The following is a 26,325-nucleotide window of genomic DNA, read 5'->3' on the forward strand; positions in this document are numbered from 1 at the left end:
CAGGATGGAAACACCTGGGTCAAAACCTCCCAGATCTGGAAGGCTTCCGTGGAGAGTCTCTGCACTGGAGGAGATGAGTACAGGAGAACAGAGTGTGGCATTTCTGCCTCAGTAAAATTTACCTATAATAATCGAGGCATAATATAATCTTGGAGTGCTGGGAAGGACCTCCAGTGTGGGCAGGACCTAAGCAGGCCAGGGAGAAGACAGCCCCCACAGCCCTCTGTCACCTCCCTGGGCACAGGGACAGCCCAGGACACCAGCCCACAATCAAGCAGGGCTGGAGGGAGCAGGAGAGCAGCACTCTTACATCATCACCAAAACCCAAGGCAATGAGCCCAGGCTGGGCTGATATAGGGAGGTGGGCAGGGTGGGGAGAGGCCCCAGGTGGGGATGACCAGGCTCCTCATTATTGTATTGACTTTTTTTCTATTTAATTAAACTCCAGAAATAAAAGTTACAGAATATTATTCAAAAATTGATGCAATGATTATTTTAGGTGAAGTGTTTTCAGGTCTTATTCAATGTTATAGAAATAAATTAAGTGGTTATACAAGCTAGCATGAAAACTGGGTGGTTTTTTTAGGAATTTTCTCATTCAAAACATCTGGTCATGTGATAAAGGGCCAGAATTAATGTACATTATTAAGTTTTGCTCTGACAATAATTATGTCCACAATGACTATGCAGAACATCCTTTGCCTCTGTGGTTGGGTTATCCAAAGCAGGATCCTTCAGGTAACTGCTTGCCCATTTACACACACTCACAAACTCACCTATCTACCGGGCACATGCAGCTAACAGCAGCACACAACCCAGCCCCTCTGCCCAGAGGAGGCATTTTCTCTACCTGCTTCTCCCTGGAATTCCTTATAGTCTTCCTTAGGCACCTTCTTTTATTCACAATTGTTTCAGTGTGTATGATTAAAAAAAAGGTATTAAGTTTCTCTGCCTTTCATAGGCATTTCTTGGAACTTAGTGCTAGGGACACCTTTTGTCCATCTTCCAGAAAGTGCCTCTGCCAAGGAGAAATGCATAAAGAAAACAGTATTCATCTGGATAACCCAGTGTTTCCATTAGAATCACATAATGTCTAATTATGTACTCCATAAATCTTCATATTTTGTTATGAAGCTCCTAATAACAAAGTCTGATAAATAGATTCTCTCCCCTGGCCACTACCAATTGAGTAGAAAAAATACTTATTTATGAAGCTTTATTAATAAAATCTGAATAATTCAAACAGCTTCTTCAGTGAAGAAACAGCATATTCCTATTTGCATATAAATGAAATGATGCTTTAGTGTCAGAGTGAAGAATTAAATAATATGAATTTTTACAGTGCAGTCCTGACAGCCTCATAAATATTATGGTCATAAGTTGCAGTTTCCTAAAAACCTCATTTTATCTTTTATTACAAAAATATGACCAAAAAGCCAAGTCCTACTCATTTTACATGTGTGAGTATTCCCAATGACAACACAATCATTCAGTAAGTGAGGTTACCACATTCAGCCTCATGTCAGCTACTGGAGCAAAAACACAGTGTTATCTGCATATCCACTAGGAGACCAGAATCTCTTATTTAACCATGAGGAAATTCTTGTGTGTTGATAAAATATAAAGAACAAAGAAAACTGTAGCTCTACATTCAAAGAGACAATACACAACATAAGGAAAGGAAAAGCACACAGCTAATACACATAAAATTTCAGATTTGCTCCTAGTTACACAGGTACCAGTTTGGCCAAGCCAAATATTCCTGTTAGGTGTAAGCAATCACAAAAGCTGCTGCAATTATAAGAACACCTAAATTACTTCAAATGGACTGTTGCTGCTGAGGAAAGCTTTGATTTTATCTCTTGTCTTTGAAAGGTTGAAAAATCTCTAAAGCACAACCCCAGACCAGCTATAGAGAGAGCTGAACTAGATGAAGCACATTCTCCTAGAGGTCAAATAAAACTGAGGGCCATGACACTACTTAAGAAACTTCTCAGAGAGGTGTTGAGCAGTCTCAGAAGCTGAGACAAGAAGTGGGTGCCTCCTTAACCTGTCAGTGATATTTTTCCAGCCAGTGCTGTGCAAGTGGGACAAAACAGTCATATAGAGAGGAGACACACATGGAAATTAAAGCTAAACTTGGGGTGGGAGGAGGAAAAGAATTATTTATAGATGTTTTGGAGAGTTTACAAAGTATGTAAATTTATTTATAAAGTTTAAAGAAGACTATGGGAGTGAATAGTGTGATCTGTAAGTTACAGGCAAGTGTGTTCAACACTGAACTAAGCCTGTGTTTGGCTAGCCTGTGTTTTCCAGAGAGGCATTGGGTCTCAATCTGAAGACACCCAAGGCCAAGTAGTCAATGACGGCCCTTAACTATTCCAAGGAATACTTATTGTCAGTACTGAACTAGGTACTGAAAGCTATTTTTTTTTTGCTTGATTCCAGCTACTAGACATTATTTCTTCTTATTTCAGTCTGGCAGGTTCAAATGTCCCTGATATTCCACATCCTTTTTGTGCATTTATGCATAGTTATCAACTCACCTTTCAATCTTTTTGATTCAGTAGGTAAGGTAAGGTTTTTAGTTCTTCATAGCATTTTCTCTGACTCCTGATCATTCTGCAGCTCTCCTCTATACTCAATTCATTTTTTCAGTATCCATCTTGCAATGTGAGCATCAGAACTGTGCACACCATGGCCCAACCACTCTCAGCACTTTGCACATACAGATGAAAATTGTAACCATTAACAGCTGTGCTCTGTCAATAAGTCAAGGTTTGCACCAACCTCTTCTGCTGCAGCAAACTCATCAGCTTACTCAGCTTGGCCTTTTTCAACTTTTTCATTGTGTAGGAGAGCCTACATTCCTTATTAGGCATATATCAATAGATTTTATTAAAACCTACTTTGTTTCAAGGAGACCCAGTTTATAAAAGGCTGAAAATTCCTCTGTTTGCCTGAAGTAATTTTATATCTATTTTTAACTGCCTTTAGATAGGCTGTAGAGACTGTTATTGTGGTATGTTTTCTGACACCACAACAATTCTTGGTATTTCAGATATAGCTGATCAGAAAATGCTGGCAGAGACAGTCACTGACACATCTGAGTTCATTATTCTAGGGCTGCACTCATCTGCATGTGAGAGCAAAGCTGGCAATCTCAGTTTTCCTGGTTAAGAAATGGAAATTGAAAAACAGAAAAAAGGACTTTAGTCCCATGGTTTTCAAATCAATCTCTTCATGTTAGTGCAAGACTCATGAGTCCTGAATAATTGAATTTGACAGTATTCCTGAAGGGCACAATAGCATGAAGAGATGTGTCTCAACCTGGTGCCAAAGAGAGCAAACTTTTGCCATAGATTCATATTGCTAACAAAAATAGTAATTAGTGGTATGAAAGCCTGTGTCATTTAGGCTAATGAAAACTGAATAGCACATTTAACAGTCTCTACTGTCATTAAAATTGAATTTTGTCTATATTTGTATATGTGTACTTCTAACACTGACAGGGCAACAACTGCTCTCATTTGCTCATTTCTAAATAGCTTCTGACTTCTAAGTTTCTAATTTCTGAATGGACACTCTTGGCAGCAAGGGGATGTTAAGGATCTCCTGCCTCTGTTTGTGCTGGATACAATTCATCAATTACCTTCCTGGATCTTGCTTATTGTTTTTCTAAGGCTGGAGGACAGCACAAACACAGGGAGGCTTCTGGTTTAATTGACCTAGGAAGCAGTTAATAGATGTGCTCTAGTGTCAGCACAGATTCTTTTAGGCCTGTCAGCAGACAGAAAAAGTTTGATTGAGCTGCAGATTCTGGCAGCAGTGGATGCAATCACACGGCAATGTTTGGATCCTTTCTTGGCGAGCTCCCAGATGTGGGTTTTGGCGATCGCTTGTCAGCCGTAGGGAACATTCTGCATGGGCCTGGCTTGTCATCTGGCTTCTCACCCTTCATTTCCAACCTAGAGATAAAGCCACAAGAGAAGGCAGTGCAGCAGTTTGGCTCACAGAGCATTAGATGTGCTGCTTTGTTTGTCAATTTTAGTTAATGCAATTTCTTCTCTTTCCTTCTGAGAAGTTCCTGCCGTGGTGCATGGTTGGAACTGGATGCTCGGTGTTGAACGAGAAGATGGAGCCTTCTCTGCCCCACGAGTGAAGAAGGAGTTTCTGCTTATCCAAGCCAACAGCAAACAGGGAGTGTCTCATGCTACAGCAAAGGCACAGAAGCTGTGCAGATGCAAAGCAGAAGCTATACCTTTACTTTTTCTAAATTCATTCCAAATAGAGCAAAAATAAGCTAAAGGTACTTAAGCAAGTACTGAGGAAATAGAGTGGAAATGGCACATATAATCTATCTCTCTCCTGTGAAGGATGTACAGGGAGAAAAACATTGATGAAGAGGCGACTTTTGAGAAGATATGAGAAGAGGCATATCCAAATTGACTTAACTTCTTCCTCAGAGGAGAAACAAGAAGGTAAAAACACATAAATGAAGGCAAGCATCAAGGCTGTCATTTCTGGCAAGCTAGAAAGAGTGGGGCAATAAACTAATAAACAATATGAGATTATACCACAAGGCTAGTGGTATGCTCATAGGAACAAAACAAAAAAAATTTGACATGATAGAGAACCAGAATCACTGGAAGGATAGCATGAGAGAGCACAACATATTTGGATCAGTAAGAAAGAAGGAAATAGAGAGGAGCTAATGATCAAGCAAGATAAATGACCTGGGTCTAAATGAAAATAATTTTAGGTGTTGAAACCAAGATGAATTGAGACATTGCAGGGAAAGAAACCACAGCTAGACAGGGTCTTGATAAGAAGATACAAAGAAAGAAGATTTCTTGTCGTGCGAAAGTGCAACTGAAGTGATGAGGAGGAAGTTAGCATGGATGTGACTGACAGAGAAGTGCCAATGATGGGAGCTGCATAGAAACGGTGGTGATTTGGTATTCCACAGGAGGACAACTCCAAGGCAGGGAGGCCAAGGAAGTCGGATGGAACTCTGACCTGGCCAGGAGGCAGCAGAGCTAAGTATGCAACCTGTAAATAATCAGCAGCTCTTTTGCAAGTATTAACTGGCAAATAGAATTCCTGGTTCAACAGTATTCAGAAATGGCTGTAGGTAAGATTGTCCCAAGAGGTTAATTTAGAATGATGTTGCTTGTCATTAGCACTAGGACAAACCTGCACTCATGAATGCTTATGGTGCCCTTTGAACTTCTGTAAGATTACATGGGTAAAAGAAAGAACAGAATTTGGCCTACATTATTTTGTCATTATACCTCATTTAATTAATGTTTGGTATAATCTGCTTTTAAATTCAGTCACACTTAACTGAAATTAACTTCACTATATCTCAAGCTGCTGCACTGACTTCCTAGAGCCCTAAACAGTAAGTGCAAATGAGAACAACTGTAGGAAAAGAAAAACCCACACATCAAACCAAAACCTGCTAAAACCAACAAAGCAGCTCAGCAACTCATTCCAGCACCCTCCTTCTAAAATGTGTAATAGGAAGCAGTAGCCCAACAAAAGTGGTGGAACCTGTTTCTGCATTTAAAGATTTGTTAATCCAAGTACAGCTCGTTACAAGGTAAAGCCAAGCTAGAACATTGCCTTGGGAACTTTGGCAACCCCAGGCTTGGTTGTTATTTACCAAGGACTGCAGTTACAGATCTCTGCCTGAATTATGCAATAAACAAGATTATTTTGGTTCATATTCTAGTGAACAAGAGATCTATGCATTATCAAGTGCAGTGAAGCTACTCTTCAACAAGAGTAATATTCTTTATCTTTAAAAACGAAGAAATATTGACCAAAAATGGGTAATAGAATAGAAGTGCTAAATTCTTTCATTTACAAGCGTACAACTGCATTAGTTTCAATAAAATCTAACTACTCCAAACATCAGGAAACCTTAACAGTGAATAGTCCCAATAGTTCCACTAAGTTTCCTTGTCCTGCTTATTACTGGTCAGCAGTTATAGCCCAGACCAGAGCCAAGGTGCAAATTTAATGTTGTATTCTGTGCGATCCTTTTTGTTGTGTAATCAGGCAGTAAGGCAAAGCTCCAAGCCAAGCCCGGTCACAATGGTGTAGGTGGAGCCATTCCTTGGCCTCTGGGTCATTTGGCTGAATTTATGGCGGAGCTACAGAGAACAAGAATTTACTGGCGGCTTGGGGTTGGGTTATTTCGCACTAACCACAGGTACAAAACGAAGTCTAAGGGACAAGCACCGTTCGGGGCCCCGGGCCCCGGCGGCACCACCTGTCCCGGCGCGGGGCCGGGCTCCGGGCCACAGGCCGCGCCCCGCCCCGCCCCGCGCGCGCCGCTCCGCGGGCCCCGCCCCTCGGGCCGGCCAATGGCAGCGCGCCCTTCCCCGCCCGGCGCCGCCATTGGCCGGGGCCGCGGCTTCCGCCCAGGGCCGGGATTGGCGGCGGCGCGCGGGCGCGAAAGGCGGCAGCGGCAAAGCCCCGGCGCGCGCCGGTGTCCGCGTGAGTGGCCCCCGCTCCTTCCCCCCCCTCACCCCCTCACCCTTGCGCGTGCCGCCCGGCACCGAGCCGAGCCCGGCCGCGCCGAGCCGAGCCGAGCCCAGCCCAGCCGAGCCCAGCCGAGCCCAGCCGAGCCGAGCCGAGCCGCTCCTCTGGGCGCCGCGCGCCCTCCGCCCCTCAGTGCCCGCCATCCCCGCGGGGGCGGCTCCCCGCCCGCCCGGCCCGAGCGGAGCTGAGCGACGGCTCCACGCGGGGAACCGAAGGCCCGTCCGCACCCCGTGAGCCCCGGGGCCGATGGGGAAGCCCGCGGCGTGCGCTTGGCCCGGGGCCTGGCTGGCGGGGGCTGTTCCGTAAGGGCAGGGACGAGCTCGGGGTGCTCCCGCTCGGCGCGGCTCTGGTGCCGTCCCCGGGGCTCGCGTGTGTGACGGCTCTCGCTCGCCTGGAGCAGACGGCTGCTCTGTACCACTGAGTGTCAGCTTGCCGTCCCTGTGCTGCTGCTGGGGCCGTGGCGGCACGCGTTTGGAGCGGGCGAGTGTGCCTGCTCGCCTCTAGCCGAGGGACAGATCAGAACCGTCTCTAATCGCGTTCCAGTAGCGTGCGAGTCCCTCTCACCACAGCTCCCGCACAAAAACTGAGCTCGAAAGAGACGGCTCCTGCCTCTTGTCCCTGGTGTTACACGAGGATGACAGAGTAAAGGTAGCTCAGATTCTCTGGGGACAAGATGTATTTCTGGCTCCACAGCTGAAACAGACGAATCCTTTCATCAGGAGTTTTTCAGAATTTGTTTCCCCTGTGTGGAAAAGTTCATACAGATGTTTAAAAGTTTGGCAAAGAAACAAGGAAGGAAGGTTTTTGAATGGAATCAGTTTCAAGTAACTGTAAGAGCTGCTGCTTCCAGGCTCACTTAGCACCTGGGAGTCCCTGCCACTCTTTCGATCCTGAAAAGGGATTATTATTATTTTTTATTGTACAGTACTAGTGGACTTTACTAGCTCCCAGTTTTATTTAGTGTTTCCAAGATTTGGGAAGAAGCATTTCAAAATAAGGATGTTCTAGTTTTCTTGTGGTGGGAGGGCAATGAATATGTTTTGTTGAATTTATCTAGGAGGGAGAGATCTCTCATATGGAGAAGGTATTTTTTTTTCTCTTATAATTTCTTTCAATCTTTCTGGCTTTCTGTAGCTTTTGCAGTGTGCAGTGCAGCTGTTTCTGTGTACATCCATTCCTTCCCTTTCAAAGCAAACTTCAGGGAAAAGACAATGCTTTAATGTGAATGAGGAAACATGAGAGATGAAAATCAGTTGTATTTAAGCTTATCCTGCAGTCTTCCTTCCCCTCCCCCCCTCTATCATCATTGCTTTACTGGTTTATTGTTTCACTGGGATGGTGGGTGGCACTTTGTTTTAGGTAGCACAGAGGAACTCCTCAGACTCCCGAAATCTCATCTCAGGAACTGAGTGCAGGGCTAGGAAGTGTCTTACCAGATATGCTTGCTCCCCCAGGTGTCCAGAAGTGGCCTTTGAAGTCTTGGATTTTTTTTTACCTGCGACTTGTTTTGTGATGGAGACCGTGTTGAAGTCTCCCTGTGATGAACAGCACCCTCAGCAGGCTGAAGACTTCCACGGGAATCTTGAGCAGAACAGCAAGCTTTCAGGTATGTGCTGAAACAGGGATTGTGAACATTACATTGTGTTGCTGACATGCTGCTTCATCACTTATGAAGATTTCAGTATTGATTATAATATGATCCTGTTGCGTAAAGAATTAATGAAATGAAAACATTTGAGGTGGCTTTTGATTTTAAGGTTATTCCTGCTGTTTGTGTGTTACAAAACTTCAGCAACAGTAGTTTTGCTAAGCCTACTTATAATATATTACAGAACATGTTATTATAAGAGGGATACCAGAATGAAAAAAAGCAGCCCTTGAGAATAAAACTGACCAGACAAGTTCACAAACCAGTATTTAGCCCAGATTGATGCTGAATAGTGTTTGTATTGCTTTGCAAATATGAGAAGAAATCACTTTAAAATCTGCTCAGAGAAAATGCTGGCTAATATTATTAGTATTAATACCCTGATGGCACAATGACTGTGTGTTCTCTGTACCCATTTGAGGATTCAGGCCCCCAGAACAGACCAGGTGATGTTTACACTGCTGTCCTTCAACAAGGACAGTCACTGACTTTTTCCAGCACTTGTCTCTTCCACACAAACCATCTCTCTTGAGCTCCTAAATGCTGTCAGTGCCTTGGGTAGGCACTGCAGCCTCTGCCACCCTGCTTGAAGTGGTCTGACAGCTTTAACTTTCTCCAGGGAGGAATGTGAATTCAGTGTTGGACAAAATGGAGTATCTGGCAGATTCTATAGCAGTTGCTGAGTTAGTTCCCCGTGGTTGTTAGTATATACCTTAGGATTTTTTCTTTCCTGAAATATTTCCCAAAATGTCTTAAACCAATTTGAAGAAGCAGAAATAACAACTTAAAGGAAAAAAAGAAAGAATGTAAATAGATAGTTAAGCGAGGAAGCAGATTTCAGTTCTTAGAAGCATTTCTCGTATGTTAGTTTTTAAAAAATCTTGAAATTAAAAAAAATTGAAAGTTAACTATGACTTGAATTACTAGCTGATTTATTGGGTTTTTAGCAGGAAGAAAGTGTTCTTGAGGCAGTTTTGGTTGTTGTTTAAAGTAAGCTACATAGAGGGCTAGGGATGCATGCTAATCCATGCTTTGATTCTAGCATATTTGTGATTTAAAAAAGAACCAACCTTCTTGCTTATGACTTACTGCCCTGGTGAAACATGGTCCATTTTTACACATACAATACATTACAATTTATCTGTTTATGCTAAATTTGTGATTTATTCTCAGGATGAAAAATATATACATATCTGATTTACTTTTCAAATACCAGTTTGGGCTTAGTTCTGTATACTGAAATATTCTTTACCCCTGCTTCACAGAAATTAGTCACAGCCTCTACACAATTGATAGCTTCAAAAGAAGTGAATTCTTATGTGGGGTATAGAAAAGGCTTGAACAACAAGGATTTGTAAACTGAGTGGAAAACTAGATGATATTTTTGAAACGATACAGTACAGCATCCTTGTCGTGCCCCCTAGTGATTGCAGCATGAAGCGCAGCAGCCGAAATGCAGAGCAAACATGGGCTTTGGTGCCAACTATTTCAAGTAACAGTGGGAAAGATTGCACTACCAATCTTAAAAATATCTAAAAATTACTGCTTTTGCTGCATTTGTGATTTGCATCTGATGGATTTGCACCTGTGCTTACAGAAACAACGGTTATAGTTTTGCCTTTTGTCAAATTACTGTTGCAAATCCCATGTAAGCATTTAGCGATGAGCTGTAGGTGTCCTACAAACCAGGCAGCTTTTGCCCTCTCGGAACCTGCTATCTGTCAGATAAGTAAAAAAAATTGTTTAAATGCTGCAGCTTAGAAAGGAGTGTGATGAAGAGCAACAATATCAAGTATCCACATGGTAATGTCAACAGGATAGAATACCTTTGTGCTGTTTTTTTCCTCTGTGTATGTGAATCCACAGTACTATGAAGTGAAGTGTAATTTGTGATCTCCAAATCAGATCAGGTATTGAATCAAGTAATAAAATTCCTAATGTATTTTCCCCATTCTTTCCACAGCAGGAGTAAAAAAAGATATTGAAAAACTTTATGAAGCAGTGCCACAGCTTGTAAATGTGTTCAAAATAAAGGAAAAAATTGGGGAAGGTAAATGTTTCATCTTATCTTTCTTAGAGTTAAGATTTCTTTTGGCATTTCTAACTTAAAAAGTATAAATCTAAGATCCCAATATGCATAATTTAAGACAAATGCGTTTTTTTAACTTACTACATGGTCTCTGTAGGAATTCTAATATGTTTCTGAGCACATAGGTGTAATAATTAGGTACACTTTCAAGATATTGTCTTGAAAATCTGGTATATTAAAGCCTTTTAAAAAAACAGCATTCCAATTTTGGCAATTAAGAATTTTTGAGATAGATTCAAGTAAATAGTCTTAAAAATCCATTCATTTTCTCCCTTACATGAGAAATCTACTTATGTGTAGCTGTGTTTTGACATACTTAATTGGTGTTCCTTAAGTTAGCTTTGTTTCCACTAAAAGCTCTTGGGCAGAAGTGGATAAGGAACAGAAGGCAGCTGGAGCTGCTTTAGTTAAAAAATGAACAACTTTGTTATTTTTGAAGACATACGGTATCAAATTTTAGAATGCTTGTGTTCACCTTGCTTTCAACATGGACAGTATTGCAAATACCTTAAATTAGTGTCAGCCATGACTATAAATAGATCCAGGTACTTCTCTGAATGTGGGATTTCAGCACTTTTTTAGATGCCTGAGAGTTTTTGTTTCAAAAACCACCAAACTACTTAAAAATCCCCAGCTCCACTCCCCACAGGAATGTAAAATTCCAAAAATAAAAAAAACAAATAGACTTTTACCTATCATAAATAAGATAGTTTAATTAAACAAAATTTCTGGTTATGAATAATACTCTGATTTGAGTCTTGGGAGCAAACAACGTTTTAAAAAAATACCATTTGCAATACAACAGCATTATGAGAAAATAAGCTTCAACTTAGGATTCCACTCTGGAATCACTTTCGTTTTCAAGCAGTTCTCACCACCAGAAATAATGTCTTAAGTCAGATTTGGTAACCTTTGTTGCTGCAGTCAGTTCTGTTGAAGGCATGGGTCTCCAGGTTGTCTGGGATTTTTTTTATGCTTGCAGGAAGTAGTTGGGTGTTGCTGGCATTTTGATGTATGTTTGCATTCAGACTGTTGAAGCAGCATGATGCAAACACATTACTTAGAATGTAATCAAAAGTAATTTCTATTCTTTATTCGTATGGAAGAACACTTCAACTTGTAGGTTCAGACAGCTGAGATCATTAGGATAAATTAACCTCCTAAGAGGCTTATTAGGATATCCTTAAAATTAAATGGCTGGGTAAGCTTATCATTCAGGCTGAATACTCCCTTTCTCAAGCAAGTGTATCACATTGGATGTGGTAAAATGCTCTGGGCAAATAAACAGTGCAGCTAGACATTATGTGGGAAGCCTTACTTTATAAATAAGGTACAGAATTAAGGAAAATGTAGCAATTTCACAAGTGCTTTGAATGGCACTGGCAGCGCTTTCCAGATTAGCATTATATAGTCCTCTTACATTGTAGGGAGAGGAGTTAGATGTCAGATGAAAGTAAGCTACCTAAACAAAAAAGCAAATCAAAGATAGGAAATTTACATTCAAAGAGCACTGTGTCCCAGGCAAGTTAGACAGTGTTATATTTGCATTTTTACTGACATAAAAAACTTGTATACAAGATCAGTATACTCAGTAGTAGAAAAAAGGAACTGGATTTTTCTTTTCTAGAATCTGCTTTTGATGTAGTATCAAGTGTACTGCAGGATTGTGAACAGCTAGATCACTTCTGTAAAAATCTGCATTGACCTAATTAAAAATGTTGAAGGCAGTGTTTTTCTCCTGTGTTTACAGGTACTTTTAGTTCTGTTTACTTGGCCACGGCACAGCTACAAACAGGATATGAGGAGAAAATGGCTCTGAAGCACTTGATTCCAACCAGCCACCCTCTGCGAATAGCTGCTGAACTTCAGTGCCTCACAGTGGCAGGGTACATAAACAAAAAAATTATGATTTTCATAACTGCTGAATGTTGTCTCACTGTTCTGTATTTATTTAAGTTTTAGCACTTCTCTTGATTTGTTTTTAACCACACATGTATATATTCTTTTTCTTGAGAGCAAATAACAAAAGGAGCGTCTTACCTGTAATGGATGCCTTTTGCTGTTAGTCTCAGGTTGGAGGGGAGCTCCATTTACCAGCTGAGAAATTCCATTATATTACCTGTGTGGTAACAAAGCTGCAGTTCTGAAATGCTTGGAAGAAAGAATCACTTCACTAGAAATGTGGTTTAGGAATGGATACTTGTTGGCAGAGTGTGCTGAATAGCACTTTCTTAAAGTAGTAGGATCGTGAAAGTTGGGGCCTATATTAACTGCAGTGGAAACTGCAAACTACAGCCCCACAGATAATCTGTAGAGTTCTATTCCAAACTGCAGGAGCATAAAATGGAGTTCAAATGGAACATAGCTGTGAGCAGCAAGAGCACAAGTACTGATTGCTGATAAGACTGCTGTCAAAACATAAATTAGGAATAGAAAAAAAGCCTGACCGAAGGTTTTATTTTGAAGAAATAAAGGAAAATAAACATCCATCTTCTGGTCTTTGTTCAGTAATACTACTTTTCTTCTAGGGGACAAGATAATGTTATGGGAGTGAAATACTGCTTTAGGAAAAATGATCACGTTGTTATTGTTATGCCATACCTGGAGCATGAGTCCTTCTTGGTGAGTCTCGGACTTTTGATATGTAGTAAAACATTTAATTAAAAGCAGATGCCTAATTATTCTATGATTCTATAAATTACAGTATCCAAATATTCTTTCAGGACATTTTGAATTCCCTTTCCTTTGAAGAAGTGAGGGAATACATGTTTAATCTGTTTAAAGCATTGAGGCGCATCCATCACTTCGGTATTGTTCACCGTGACGTCAAGCCCAGCAACTTCCTCTACAACAGGCAGCTAAAAAAGTGAGTCTGGCCATACTGTGATCTCATCTGGGGTTGTGTGCCTTGGCAGAACAGAGTCAATTAGGCTTTTAGGCTTCTTTCCTTCTAGCTCCATAACATGTGCTTAAATAATAGAGCCAAAAACTTGGGGTTTTATTTGTAAAATTTTTCTTTCACTGTTAAGGGACTTAACGGAAGGATTTTTTTACTTAATGTAGTGTCTGCTTCATAGAGTGACAAAGACCTGATAAAATGAAGATTTTACTACTGATTAAAAGTACTACATTTTCAAATAAGAATGAGAAGAATAAAATATGGAGGGTTTTTTAATAAGAAAGTTAATTGTAACTTGTGGTGCATAGAATGTTCCTTGTACATTTTTAATAGTGGATAGAGTAAAACTGATACAGGTAAGATAGCTGGCTTTGGGGCTGCTTTCACCTTACATTGAATTAATGTTCATAACTAGTAGAGTTGGCTCTTTTGCCTGCAAGTTACAAAATGTAAAGATTGTAAAAAGTGAGGTACTGCTTCTTTGTGAAGAGCTGAAATAGACAGAATGCTTGAGTGCTAGCAGTCCTATAGCTGTATTTGTTAGCATTGTGCTTGTGAAGTTGAGACACTGAGGTGTTGGAGTGTGTCCAAAGCACTGTAGCAGGATGCACATCCCCAAGTAAAAAGCGATGATAGGAAACAGCCTCAAGTTGCACCAAGGAAGGTTTAGATTAAATATTAGAAAATACTTTATCAAGCACTGGAATAGGCTGCCCAGGGAAGTGGTTGAGTCACCATCCCTGGAGGAATTTAAAAGACCTGTAGATCCAGCACTTAGGGACACAGTTTTGTGGGACTTGGCAGAGCAGGATTAACAGTCGGACTTGATTTTAAAGGTCTTTTCCAGCCTAAATATTTCTGTGATTCTATGCAGTGAAAGTTTGTAGGGGATATTTGATTGCATTTTGCCAAACCACAAGCTTAAAAGTTTGAAAAATACTGTTTTGTTGGGTTTTTTTTAATCTGTCAAAATGAACATGTACCGTCATTTTGCTCTTCCTGCATTTTTTTGAGCCTTAATCTCTACTTTGCATTTAGAGGTGTGGAGTTGAGTTTGAGACCCAGGGACAGATGGATTGTCTCTGTACTGGTTGTAGCAAAAAATAATTCTTTTAGAGACAGATCTGAAGTACAAACTAATGTAGTCTTACCTGTTTGAAGACTAAAGTAAATCCCAGTAGTATTTGCCAGAACTCTGTCAAAACTTAAGGCACTGTTGGTCTGGTTTGTCTTCACTACTACCTTTGTCCTGTGCCCGTGGGAATCCTGCAAGAGTCACTTGTACATAACTGCTGTATGAAGATTCAGGGCTGTAGGATTAGAAGAACTTCAGAAAGGAGTTGCTGGAAATAGTTTTTTAATACCTTTGGAGGAAGGATGCACTTAATAAGATTTTGGGACAAGAAACAATGAACAGTGGTGTAGGGTGAAAACATTGAGGAGGGTCAGTAGGAGGAGAAGGAAGAAAATAGGATGTGATGCTGGCAACAGTACAGATAAGCAACATTGAAAGAAATGTGAAAGAAAGATAAATAAGTAATGAATAGTAAATTGAATGACTAATAGATACTTTGTGACTCCTGATTCTGCATTTGTCTTTTCAGGTATGCCTTGGTAGATTTTGGCTTGGCACAAGGAACCCCTGATACGAAAATTGAGCTTCTTAAAACTGCCCACTCTGAAGACCAGCAGGGAAGTTGCTTGCAAACTAATCCCATTGTTACCTTGGGAAATGGGGCTTCTGTCAGTGTCTCAGCACCTAAACAGATAGCTCAACAGCCAGCCTCAAAAGCAGCTGATAGAAGGTCCAGCTCACTTTCAAAAGTACAGATGAAACAAGGAAGAGGAGGAAAGGTTCTGTCTCTTTCATTAATGCTGTTGTATATGTTTAATGTGTTCCTTCATCCAACAGGGGGAGATGCAGTACTTGCGCAGAAGCTGAGCCTGCACAGCAGCACAGTGTTCATATCTAAGGAGCTACTTCTACATAGCTATTGGCTTCATCATTATCTGTTAGATGTAAGACAGTGCTGAAGGCTGTATAAACCCTAACAGGAGTTACTATTTAGACAGCCTTAAATCCTTTTTTAGAGACATGGATGGGGAAACTCCTCCCCAAGCCAATGATCATTCACCTATGTTTAGTTACTAGTTGCATAACAAGTGCAATACAGACTACACTTGGATCATCTTGGGGCACTTCAGAGGTGTGACTGGTTTTGTAAACAAGTTTGCTGTTCTGTCTAGACCATGTTTCTTCATCCACAGTAACCCGATGCCTGAAAATTACTTACATGCAGCTGTTCTTGTTTTATGACCCTCCACACATGTTTTTGAACTGTCAGTATCCCGATGCCTGTTAAACAGGATCCTTATTGTCCTTTTTGTTGGTCTCGTAGGAGGACTCTGTGCACCATTCTGTCCAGCGCTCTGTCTTTGGAGAGAGGAATTTCAATGTCTACAGCTCCACATACCAGGAGAACTCCAGCACAAAAGTAAGAAGTATTGACTCATCAGTAGGATCAATCTGCTGCATATTTGAAAAAGTATAGAACTGGTTGTTCTATAAGACAGAGCACTGCTCCAGAATGCTGTGGAACTAAAAGGTTTTGAGCAGACTATTAAATGCATCTTTCCTGAAAGGCTCAAAGAATTTTTCATTTCTGTTTCAGTCCCTTTTGAAGGTCCTAAAAAGGAGCTGTCTCCCTAGCTAATCTTGTTTGCATGCTAAGTTAATCTTTTTTCCTATATATCTATCTGTGCAGCTAATCATAGAATCATAAAATAAAATGAGTTGGAAGGGACCCATGAGGATCATCGAGTCCAACTCCTGGCCCTGTGCAGGATACCCCAAGAGTCACACCATGTGCCTGAGAGCATTGTCCAAACACTTCTTTAGCTCTGTCAGGCTGCTGCTGTGACCACTGCCCAGGGGAGCTGTTCCTGTGCTAAACCACTCCCTACTTACCTCGTGAAATTTAAAAAAAAAATATTTTGCAGTTGAAGCTGAGGATGAAACTTGTAACTATTTTTTTTTGTAATTAGTATTTAATATGACAAGGGGCAAACCCAGACTAATTAGAGGGTTTGGTTTATGGTATTTGATTGTAGAACTAGAGTTAGTGTCAGTGTGTTGATGTGTCATTTCATATTCTTATTTTCATATTGAGCCAAAAAAAAAATCTTGAAACACTATACTAACTTGAAAAATATTTGTCTTGTAGCTTCAGAATATCTAATATATACATTGGTTTTTCTGTAAACACTGAAAATGTCTTCAGCAGGGGAGGAAGTCAGGCTATCTAGAAAGTTTCAGTGTCTTATAGTTGTTCCAGTGTTTTATAGTTGTTTTGGTACTATTAAAGAGGTTTGCTGTCAGTTCTAAAATTCTTCTTATTCATCAGCACCTGTTAAGTCAGTATTTTAGGAACTGTCCTTCTATATGTAAAGAGAAACTTCTTAAATATGTCACCTTCTCTAAAATATCTCCATTGCAGGTCATAAAACAATCAAAGGTCATAGATGTTTCATCTAGGAAGTTAGTAACAAAGAAGAAGATTGTTTCTACCAAAACTGTGAGCAATGGGGCGGCCAGGAAAGCTGCCAGTGGTTGCCCTTTAAACCTGCTCTGTGACTGTTATGCAACGGACAGAGTTTGCAGTGTTTGCCTTTCAAGGTAATTTGCTTTGAAAATGTTGTAAAATTGTCTACTCTGCTGTCAAGCAAAGTCAGAAACTTAGATTTACTAGACTGCTGATTTAGTAAGTGAAAGATAGTATTTGATCTCTGCAGCCCTTAAAACACTGAGTATGCTCTTTTTAAACAAAAATAGTTGATGGAATTCATGGATTAGTTCACTGCTATCTGCAGCTAGGAAGATTCACTGGTAATTATTTTCTTGTTGCTGTGTTTATTTATTCACCTACATGTGTTGTAGAAAATCACTTGAGTTAATTCCAACACTTAGAAAAGTGTTCTAAATTCTGTCATTTAGTAGTTAGCTAATAGGCCTAAATTATAGCAACAGTCGGGATTCTGGAAGTCATGAAATGTAGAATAAAAAGGAAGCATGACTGTTTTTTATTTCTAAACATTAAAAACTAATAGAATCACAGGATGGTTTGGGTTGGAAGGAACCTTAAAGGTCACCTTTTTCCAAGCTCCCTGCCATGGGCAGGGGCAACTCCCACTAGACCAGGCTGCTCCAAGTCACATCCTACCTGGCCTTGAGCACTGCCAGGGACGGCCATCCACAGCTTCTCTGGGCAACCTGTTCCAGTGCCTCATGTTGGAGAATCTTAGCAGCTGACTTAAACTCCATCCCTCTACAGGTAGTTTTGGTTATGATCTACTATTGCCTTTTATCCACACATGATCTTTTCAATAATTGCAACCTTGCACATTTTAGTTCATCTGACAAAAATTAAATTCTTGGCAGCACTCAGAACGACCCTTAGATTGCTCTGCACTAACACAAAGTCATAGCATCCACATTCAAGAATATCATGTAGTTTTTGCCTTGGATTAATTTGCCTCAACTTCAAAGTTTCCCATGAAAACAAACCTTTAACAAAAATGACACTTCTGTTAGATGAAACTAAGAAAAGGTCATTGTGAATTAAGTATGCAATAAGTATTTCTCTGGTATTACCTTATGCTAGTTAAGTAAAATATAATATAATAGATAATAAGGCTATTATGTGTGTATCTTAGGATTTCATGCTAGATATGATGCTTGAAACCTCTCTAAAACTTGAATAAAGTGGGGTTAGGTTGTTTGCACATCTTACACCAGTATATTCTAGAAAATAATAGTAAGTATTATTAGATTTAGAACTTACTTATGAACTTTTACATTCTAAATATATTTGTCTCTTATTACAAGGCGTCAGCAAGTGGCTCCCAGGGCAGGAACACCTGGATTCAGAGCACCAGAAGTATTAACAAAATGCCCCACTCAGACCACAGGTACTGGCCAACAGACACAAACAAATGGCTTTTTTCACCTTTTCATCTTTCTCATTCATGCATATTTCGTTGTCTTTTTTATGGGAGGATTTTTTAACTTGTGAAATTCATTTGTCATGCCTTCTAATGCTTTTCAAGTATTTCCTGATGTTAATTAAAAGTTTATTATTCAGAGGAAGAGCAATTCAGGAATATTTTTCTTGTGTTTGAAACCTGAATGTGTCTTCATTCATTTGAGAGGTAGTGCCATGTGCAGGAGTTGAATACAGTATATTTTAAATTTTTTTTTTTAAGTTTCTTGGCTTATTTGTTCAAGAAAAATCTTGAATAAATCTTGGGGAGAGGGAACATTGTTTAGCCTTTTCTAGGCAAGTTGTAACTTAGGCTGCCACAGCAGGCATAATTAATAGTGCAATTACAAATGTGTTCTAGAAAGCATTATTTAATGACTTTTTATCATATTTTTACTTTTTGCTAGTGGTTTAAGTAGATGATGTGTAAATGTCGTCATTTTTTGAACTAAAATTTTAATTTCCCTGTGTTAAAATTTAGTTAATAAGATTCTGTGGTTTGGGTAAATACTGGGGCAGGGCAGAGGGAAGGTTAATACATTACCTGGTGCCAGCAAGGTGGGAGAGGTTGTGCCTACCTGCAGAGGATGGAGAGCCAGTAGAAGCAAAGTTATCCATTAAATATTTGGTGTATGGCCAGGAGTTCTAACTTATAAAAAATACAAATGCCCTCAAAAACTGGATTTAAAATGTAAGGTTTTAGCCTTTTTTTTCTGAATAACTTTTGAGAAAGTTGTCAATTCACAGTGAAGTATGTAAACACACTCAAAATAGAATTAACGATATATTTGATCAGCCTATGCCTAGGTAGCTTACTGCTGTTTGAAACACCATCTGTGCTGTGGGTATGACTGGGATTTCAAAGGTATGGCAGCTTGTTTGGAGTTCTTGTGCCTGTGCTGTAACAGCCAGCTTTATGGGCTAGCAGTCATCCAGAAATCGAGGACAAGTTTAGACAATCTCTGAATCTGTCTAGACAGAACTGAGGCAGAAAGAAGACATACCTAGGAAATCTTGGACAGAGGCTGATGTTAAGCATGCTTTCAGATGGTTCTCTGTTCTCTAGGGTAATGAGATGACACAAAGTAGGGGTAAACCTGGACACCCTTGGGTGTGGCACACACATCCCTGGACTGAGTCAGTGGTGCTGAGCTCCTGCAGTATGTCAACAAAGGCCTTCATTAGAACTGGGTACACTAATACTAATTTTCATGGTATCATGCTTTATTTGAACTAGCAAGTATTACTGTCCACTTTCTTTTGGGGCTGCTGGAGTCACCTCCTTGTACTCCTGCCAGTCTTACTCCCGGTTTTGGCCTCTGTGCTGACATCAAGTTACTGGCTGAATCCAGCTGACTACCCAGAGCTCCTATCGCACGTCTGACCCAGGTTCACAGTGCTTGGAGTAAACCCAAAGTCCCAAGCTGAGGCTACACAGGTCCAGTTACACGTTCCCTTGGTTTGTCCCTTGCTCCCCTTTCCTCACTAGCTGGAAAACACTAGACAATAGGATAGGGAGGAATCATGATTTTCATGTCATTGCACAAGATCTTGTGCTCTGCTGATGATCACAGCTCTACTAAAATTGTGGGGCCAGGATTTACTGCCCACTCAGATGGGTATAATTTCAGCAAGAGTTACATAATTAAACCTTCTCAAAGGTCTTGACCTTGATTACTCCAGCTTACCCAACCACATCCTCAGGGGGATGCATGGCCCCTCAAACAGATAGTATTACTGTATCACTCTTGGAAAGATGATACTAAAACTTTTTTTACTGGAACGGTTCAGAAGGCTGAAAACCTTTCCACTGTAAATTGTGCCAAATTATTAACTTGGATTTTTATTTTTTAATAAAAGACGTAAAATACGGTTTTGCAACTAAAGTCAACTTAATACCTTGTTTTCCAAATCAAAGTTCTGTGCTGAGTGTTTCTAATTTAAAACATCCAGATTAATTACTGCCTATTTTGCTGCTTACTTTTTTCAATAGGATTAGGATGAATACGACTCTTGTTTCCCAACTGTTAATTTTTCTCTTTGGAGTTTGAGATCCTTCAAACTCTCTCCTTCACTTTCCTCGCCATCTCTTAAAATGTGCACCTTAGTGAGCCAAAAAATTGTGGCAGACAGGTATTCTTGTAACTTCCAGCACTGAAGTTTCCATCAGGCTTTGGCCTCTCTCCCCAGAGTACTCTCTGTACTCTTCATAACACAAAGTGCTAAATAACTTTGAACTATTACAGTTTTTAAACTGCCTATCCTGTCAAGTGAGTTCATATTAAAGAAGAACAAAGTTCATAATAAGATCAATTTCTTAGTACTGCCTACCTGTGCCAGCCTCAACCCCCAAAAAATTGTTCCACAAACATTTGTGAGTTGTTTTTTATTTATGACCCTTATAATAAGATTTTCTTCATATGAAGTAAAGTTAAATATGTATCAAACCGGCCATTTCATTTGCCCCCTCTCATCTTCCCGGGTAAAACAACTTCAAACATTGTTTTGGTTCATTTTAAGTTTAGCAAGTTAATGGAATTACTCATATGAAAAAAACTCCCTCTGCATCGAAGTAGGAAATTATTCTTCAATCTAATTACAGAAATTTCCACTCTTATCTGAAGTATTATCTATGTGACCAAAGTCAAGAAGTACTTCAGAACATAACTTTTGCTGATAGAAACTTTTCAGATCATAATTTATTTTTGAAGGTGAGATTTTGTTTGTGATTAAATAATGAGTTGAATTGTTAATAAATTTGCTTTCCTTTGCAGCAATAGACATGTGGTCTGCAGGAATCATATTCCTTTCTCTACTCAGTGGACGGTATCCATTTTTCAAAGCAAGTGATGATTTAACTGCTTTGGCACAAATCATGACAGTTCGTGGATCCAGAGAAACCATTCAGGCTGCTAGAACTTTTGGTATGCAAACCTTAATTATGGGGGAAGGGGGAAATGTTACTTGATGCTGTGATTTACAATCAATTATTTTTTGTGTAAATAAATATATTTTTAGGTTTGAGAGTAATTTTGGAAGTAAATCACGTTTTTTGAAGTGTAGATTGACAGACTTTTAAGACAGTTTTGTGTTTTTCTGTATTTTGTAATGTGTGTAGGGGGTACTTAATGTCATAGTTTTCCCAACCTGTCTGCTGCCTTTCACTAAGTCAGGGCTACTTGAGGTGAAGTATGCCAACGAAATGTTTCCTACTGGCATTTGGTTAGAATTCTTGAGACAGTGTTTCTATTTCTACAAAATTTGGCCTGGAGGCTTAAGTCAATGTGACTTAAAATTTAGATGATGTAAACCTTGCTTTTCCCCCACCCCTTCCCCCAAAAGGCCCTAGTAAAACAAACAAACAAACAAGCTAAAAACCCAATATCCAACAGCTGGCCTGTTTAAAAAAGACACACTCACCACAAAACACAAAATAGCCAAATAGCCATTCCCCTAATTGCGTGCAGGCTAAATGCTGCAGCGCTTGCTACCTGGGCGTGGAACTGCCAGCATCAATTTTCATTCTCCAGACAGAGGTGTAAAAATCAGGGTCTTTAATTGTCTTCAGTTCTGTTAAAATGACAGTGAAATGCAAAAAGTTGGTGTGCAGGGTGGCTGACAACCTGTCACTACATAACTTGACATAACCCAAAGCTCTTTGTTCGGAGCAGAACTGAGATGATGACCCCTTCTGACTCTCAGGGGCCACTAATGTAACAGCAGGGCTGGTGTGCAGGTGTGGGGGGCTGGATTTGGTTCTTTGATAGATTTGGGATGTTTTTCTTTCATGCTGGTTATAATTTGGGACATGAAGTTTCTCTGAAACAAAAGTTACAGTTGCATAGAAAGTATACTAAAATGTGGCTTCCTGTACTGCTTTTTTTCTCTAGGAAAATCAGTTGTGTGTACCCAAGTTGTCCCAACTCAAAACCTACGAACCCTCTGTGAAAAGCTGAGAGGAACAAATAGCAGCTGTAAGAGATCTCAGGGGGAAGGGCCCAGCAGGTCTGAAAACAGCACAGCTTTGTCAGTTGTAGCAGATGAACCCTGTGCTCATGAGACACTTGGAAAACAAATTCAACACTTACAGAGTTTTCAGGAAGGTGATGGTGCTTTGGAAACCAAGGCAACTGACATGAAAGGATGGGATCAGGTTCCTGATGAAGCATATGACCTACTTGATAAGCTACTAGACTTAAACCCTGCAACAAGAATAACTGCCAAAGAGGCTTTGCTGCATCCTTTTTTTAAAGACATAAGGCTCTGAGAAGATAACTTACTTTGTTATTCCTTTCATATGTTTTGTGTGGAAATGAAATACTGAGGCAGTCTTACCTTGTTGCCCTCAACATTTACACTCATTGAAGTAACGTCACGCTGTGCTCTGAGCTACTGAAATTTTGTCTTGTACAGTTTGACTGCAAAAGTCAGTTTAAGAAATACTTGCCGATGCAAAAGTTACATAAATATCCCTAACGTGGTCTTATCCTAAGACACTTCTGAGAGGTTATTGCTGTGCATACCTGTTCTCTAAGAAAGTTAACTTTGATCAAAAACAACAAAGAAAAAAGAGTTTCATAAGCTCTATGCTTAATTCTCGAGATATTCCCTTAAAATTTACAAGTTTGCCTTAAGGTAAGACTGAAATAAGAAAGTGCTTGAGAGACTTTTTTCTGTACTTGCATATCTCTGCTTTGTTCCTGTTTGGTACATGAGAGACTGAAAATGGGAAGAAGAGTATTCATTGTGTTCAGACTGTTTTCAGAGAACAGTATTACTTTGGGAGTGTTGCTAGAGGAAAGGCCAGGTGCTGGAGATTATATCATCAAAAGAAAAGCATAACTTTTAAAAGTATATTTTTGTCCCTGTCTGGTCTTTGCTACTTAGGAAATAGTAATAAATGCAGTTACTCGTTTTGCATGTTTCCTCAGTGCCATGGGTAACTGTCAATATTCCACAGCTGCTGCCTTCAAGGATGTCTTGAGTGTCAAGTATAGGTTTGATTTCTGTTACAGAAACTGATTTCTTAAAAAATACCTGTTCAATAAATGATTTGGTTTTATAACTTCAGAGGCTTGTCTAGAGATGCTTCTATAAAAGTCAGGTAAGGTTTTCCTGTGGGATGTTTCTGTTCAGGGAGTCTTCCACATTGGTTTCCTGCATAAATTCCTCAGTGATAGAAGACACTTTGGATAGCTCTAGTGTGTATGGCTGTTATAGTGGAACTATATCAATTATCAAGGAGCTCTTACCACAGAGTTAGCTAGCTATTCTCTGCTCCTACAGAGGAAAATCCCATACCTTCAATGTGCAAAGTAGGCTACATCATGTTCAACAGAAGTTTCTCTAAACCCCTTGATGATTCTGGAGACTTAAACATAATACAGTGTTTTTCCATGTACATTTCTTGAGATGCTGATGGAGTTGCTGTAAGAGGTTCTTTCGATAGCTCTTATAAAAGCCTTCTCATATGAGCTGATAGTTATGATAGTGCAAAGATCCTGACCAGGACTGGGGCTGAAGAGGAAAGATTTCAATATTTTTGAAATCTTGAATACATAGAAAATAATGGTAATGTTGCTCTGTTTCTGGCATCAGCTGTTAGGGGAAAAATATTTGCAGATGTCAGAATATTGATTGCAGAAAATCTTGAAACCCTCAAGACCCTGGGGCCCAGGTCTTGTAATTTTTGCTGTTTATATAATTTCAACACAGCACGTCACTGAGAAATTATTTATCTAAAGGAACTGTGGCCAAATTTGGCAAGCAATGCTGTCTGCCAGTGTCTGCAGATGTATTGTTTCCTCCTACATTCACTCGTGCTGTCTATGGTCTTATGAGAGCACCAGCTGACAACAAGCAAAAATATGTCAGCTATCTCTCGTGAGCTTTCAAGCAACTTCAGCTCTTAAGCTTCCCTGCTAACAGCCTTCAGCAGCTCCTTCCATCAGACCCACAACAATTAACTTCTGCATTCATTTGAAAGCCAAAAAGGAAAAATCATTGCTAATGCTTTTTTTACCAAAACACTAAGGGTAAATGAAATTTGTAAGGAACAGTTCTAAGCTCTGTATATTCCATAACAAGCTGGAAAAACACATTGGTATTCATTTTTCCAGTCAGCTATTTAAAATGTGAAGAATCCTTTTTCAAGTGGAAGGATGAAGTAAAAAAAGTGTGTTTGAACTAGCACATGGTAAGGAAGTACTTTTTGCCACACTCTACAAAAGAAGAAAGCCAGAAGCAAAATGTCAAATGCAATGCACTCTTACAGGGACAAAAAAAACCCCAAAACAAAACAACAAAACAAAACAACCCCCCCCCCCAAAAAAAAAAAAAAAACAACCAAAAAAAACCAACCACAAAACAAAGAAAACTTAAGGAAAAGAGTAAGAAAACTCTAGGGCTCAACAGTGGTTGCCACTGGTTTTTCTTCCTCTCTGTTGTGTTTCTAAGAATCTCTAAAAACCATAGGTAAGAGCCAAGTACTGAGATTCCTTTAAAGTTTAAATACATGATTTGAGATATTTCTAAACTAAACATGAATCTTGCACCACGAGAGCTGCAATTAGAAAAAATTCTGCTCAGAAATTACATTGCTTCAACAAATGTTCAGTACTTGTGAGGCCACAGCTGGGTTAGTGTTAAGTTCTGGACACCATCTATGACAAGGTTAGTAACAAACTGGGCAGAAACCAAAAACTGCAGCAAAAAGCTGCATGGGCTTGGAGAGATGAATAGAAACTGATACCTAGAATTCTGAGAACAGAATGCTGGGAGCAAATCAAAATACATCTCTGTATTTACCATAGGGAAGATTAGCTTATTCTCCGTACTAAGCCAGACTAGGTGAGGAAATGGACATGTTTATTGTATTCATCCTAGTTATAAAGGGTAACAAATGCACATTTATATTTATTTTCTTAGCACCTTTCTGGCCTTACATTCTACTAGTGAGCAAAACACAAGGAAAGAAAAAAAATCTTTAGAGCTTGTCTCATGTGTTTGTTGGTGATGAAGAAGTATGCTCTGAATGAGCTGATATAAGTAAAGTGTATGCATTTAGCAGGGGACACCTGAATTTTATTTACCTCATGAAGGCAAACCACACAAGGCAACTGGAGTAAAAGAAAAAACCCCAACAACCCAGTTTTCTCGTTTGCTCAATTTTACACCACATTTAAAAGTCAGCTTGGCTGTGTAGAGAAAATGACTAACCATTCAGATCACTTAATAGAACAACAGCATTTTGAAGGAAATTAGTTCTTTATGAGTTCCTAATGTATAATGAAGCTATGCAGCTCAAGTGGTAGGCTTATAGCAAGGACAGTTCTCTTGAGACATTACTGAAGCAATGCTCTTCCTGCAGCACAATTGTAAATGTTCTTTTGGTTGGGTGTTTCTAATGTTTATTTTTTTTTTTAGAGCACATAGTAAATTATTCTACTAATGTAGCCACAGCATGTTCACTTCAGAATTCTCTTGTAGCTTATCCAGAAAACAGAACATGTCCCAGGTCAGGGGCAGTACATATGTGGTTCATACCCCTCTCTGCTGCTGCGTTCCTGCCTGGCCAGTTCAAGGGGTAGTAAATATTTAAATTGGCAGCCTGCACACAGTGGGTGGAAACTGGATAGTCCCTTTGATCATACACTTACAAAGGCCAGCATATAGAGTTTTGTTACCCTGGTAACAAAAAAATTCTGGTACTGCTGAGCTGAGGGTCCAGTAAATTGGATATTTTGCATCAGCATAACCTAGATAACCAAGGGTTTTTAAATATGCCTGTTCTATGCTCAATTCTGCCTCTCCATGACTCAACCCTTTCTACTTTCATGTCCACTGACTGCTAGAATTATCCCTATACAATGGTTTATTGTGTCATGTTAAAACTAACCACTATATGCATTCCTGAGTATCCCCAGAGTATTGTTTATTCCATTTATGGAAGGACTCACATCTTCCTGTGGGGGTATGGCAGGGAAGAGAGTGGTTTTGTTACATGCTATTTGGTTTCTTGCATAAAGTTCTTCCATAGTTTTTGAAAGAGTCAGATTTTAATCCAAGACCTAATTCAACTTCTGTTTCAAAAATTCTA

At 39.8% G+C, this 26,325-nt stretch overlaps 1 protein-coding gene across 3 annotated transcripts; it reads left to right on the top strand.

Moving 5' to 3' along the window:
• Positions 1 to 6,027: 6,027 nt before the first annotated feature.
• On the top strand, positions 6,028 to 23,284 carry CDC7 (cell division cycle 7). Of its 3 annotated transcripts, none has more exons than XM_038145112.1 (12): positions 6,028 to 6,507; positions 8,007 to 8,158; positions 10,164 to 10,250; positions 12,040 to 12,175; positions 12,818 to 12,911; positions 13,013 to 13,155; positions 14,793 to 15,042; positions 15,588 to 15,683; positions 16,686 to 16,864; positions 18,074 to 18,156; positions 21,002 to 21,151; positions 22,118 to 23,284. In XM_038145112.1, exons 2-12 carry the CDS (start codon positions 8,065 to 8,067, stop codon positions 22,492 to 22,494), a joined length of 1,689 nt encoding a protein of 562 aa, XP_038001040.1. In that variant the 5' UTR covers positions 6,028 to 6,507; positions 8,007 to 8,064; the 3' UTR covers positions 22,495 to 23,284. The 3 variants fall into 3 exon arrangements, with proteins under 3 accessions (XP_038001040.1, XP_038001038.1, XP_038001039.1); XM_038145110.1 differs by lacking the exon at positions 6,028 to 6,507 and adding an exon at positions 6,756 to 6,854; XM_038145111.1 differs by lacking the exon at positions 6,028 to 6,507 and adding an exon at positions 6,756 to 6,854 and having other exon boundaries at positions 10,167 to 10,250.
• Positions 23,285 to 26,325: the final 3,041 nt, after the last annotated feature.

The sequence above is a fragment of the Motacilla alba genome, chromosome 8 (genome assembly GCF_015832195.1).
Source record: "Motacilla alba alba isolate MOTALB_02 chromosome 8, Motacilla_alba_V1.0_pri, whole genome shotgun sequence".
NCBI classification, from domain to species: Eukaryota; Metazoa; Chordata; class Aves; order Passeriformes; family Motacillidae; genus Motacilla; species Motacilla alba.

Excerpts from the sequence above, each read along its gene's own strand:
- CDC7 (XM_038145110.1), top strand. The coding sequence starts at position 6,799 with ATGGGGAAGCCCGCGGCGTGCGCTTGGCCCGGGGCCTGGCTGGCGGGG. Across the intron at positions 6,855-8,006 it reads TGGCTGGCGGGGGCTGTTCC|GTGTCCAGAAGTGGCCTTTG; the intron begins GTAAGGGCAGGG and ends TTGCTCCCCCAG. Across the intron at positions 16,865-18,073 it reads TGCAGTGTTTGCCTTTCAAG|GCGTCAGCAAGTGGCTCCCA; the intron begins GTAATTTGCTTT and ends TCTTATTACAAG.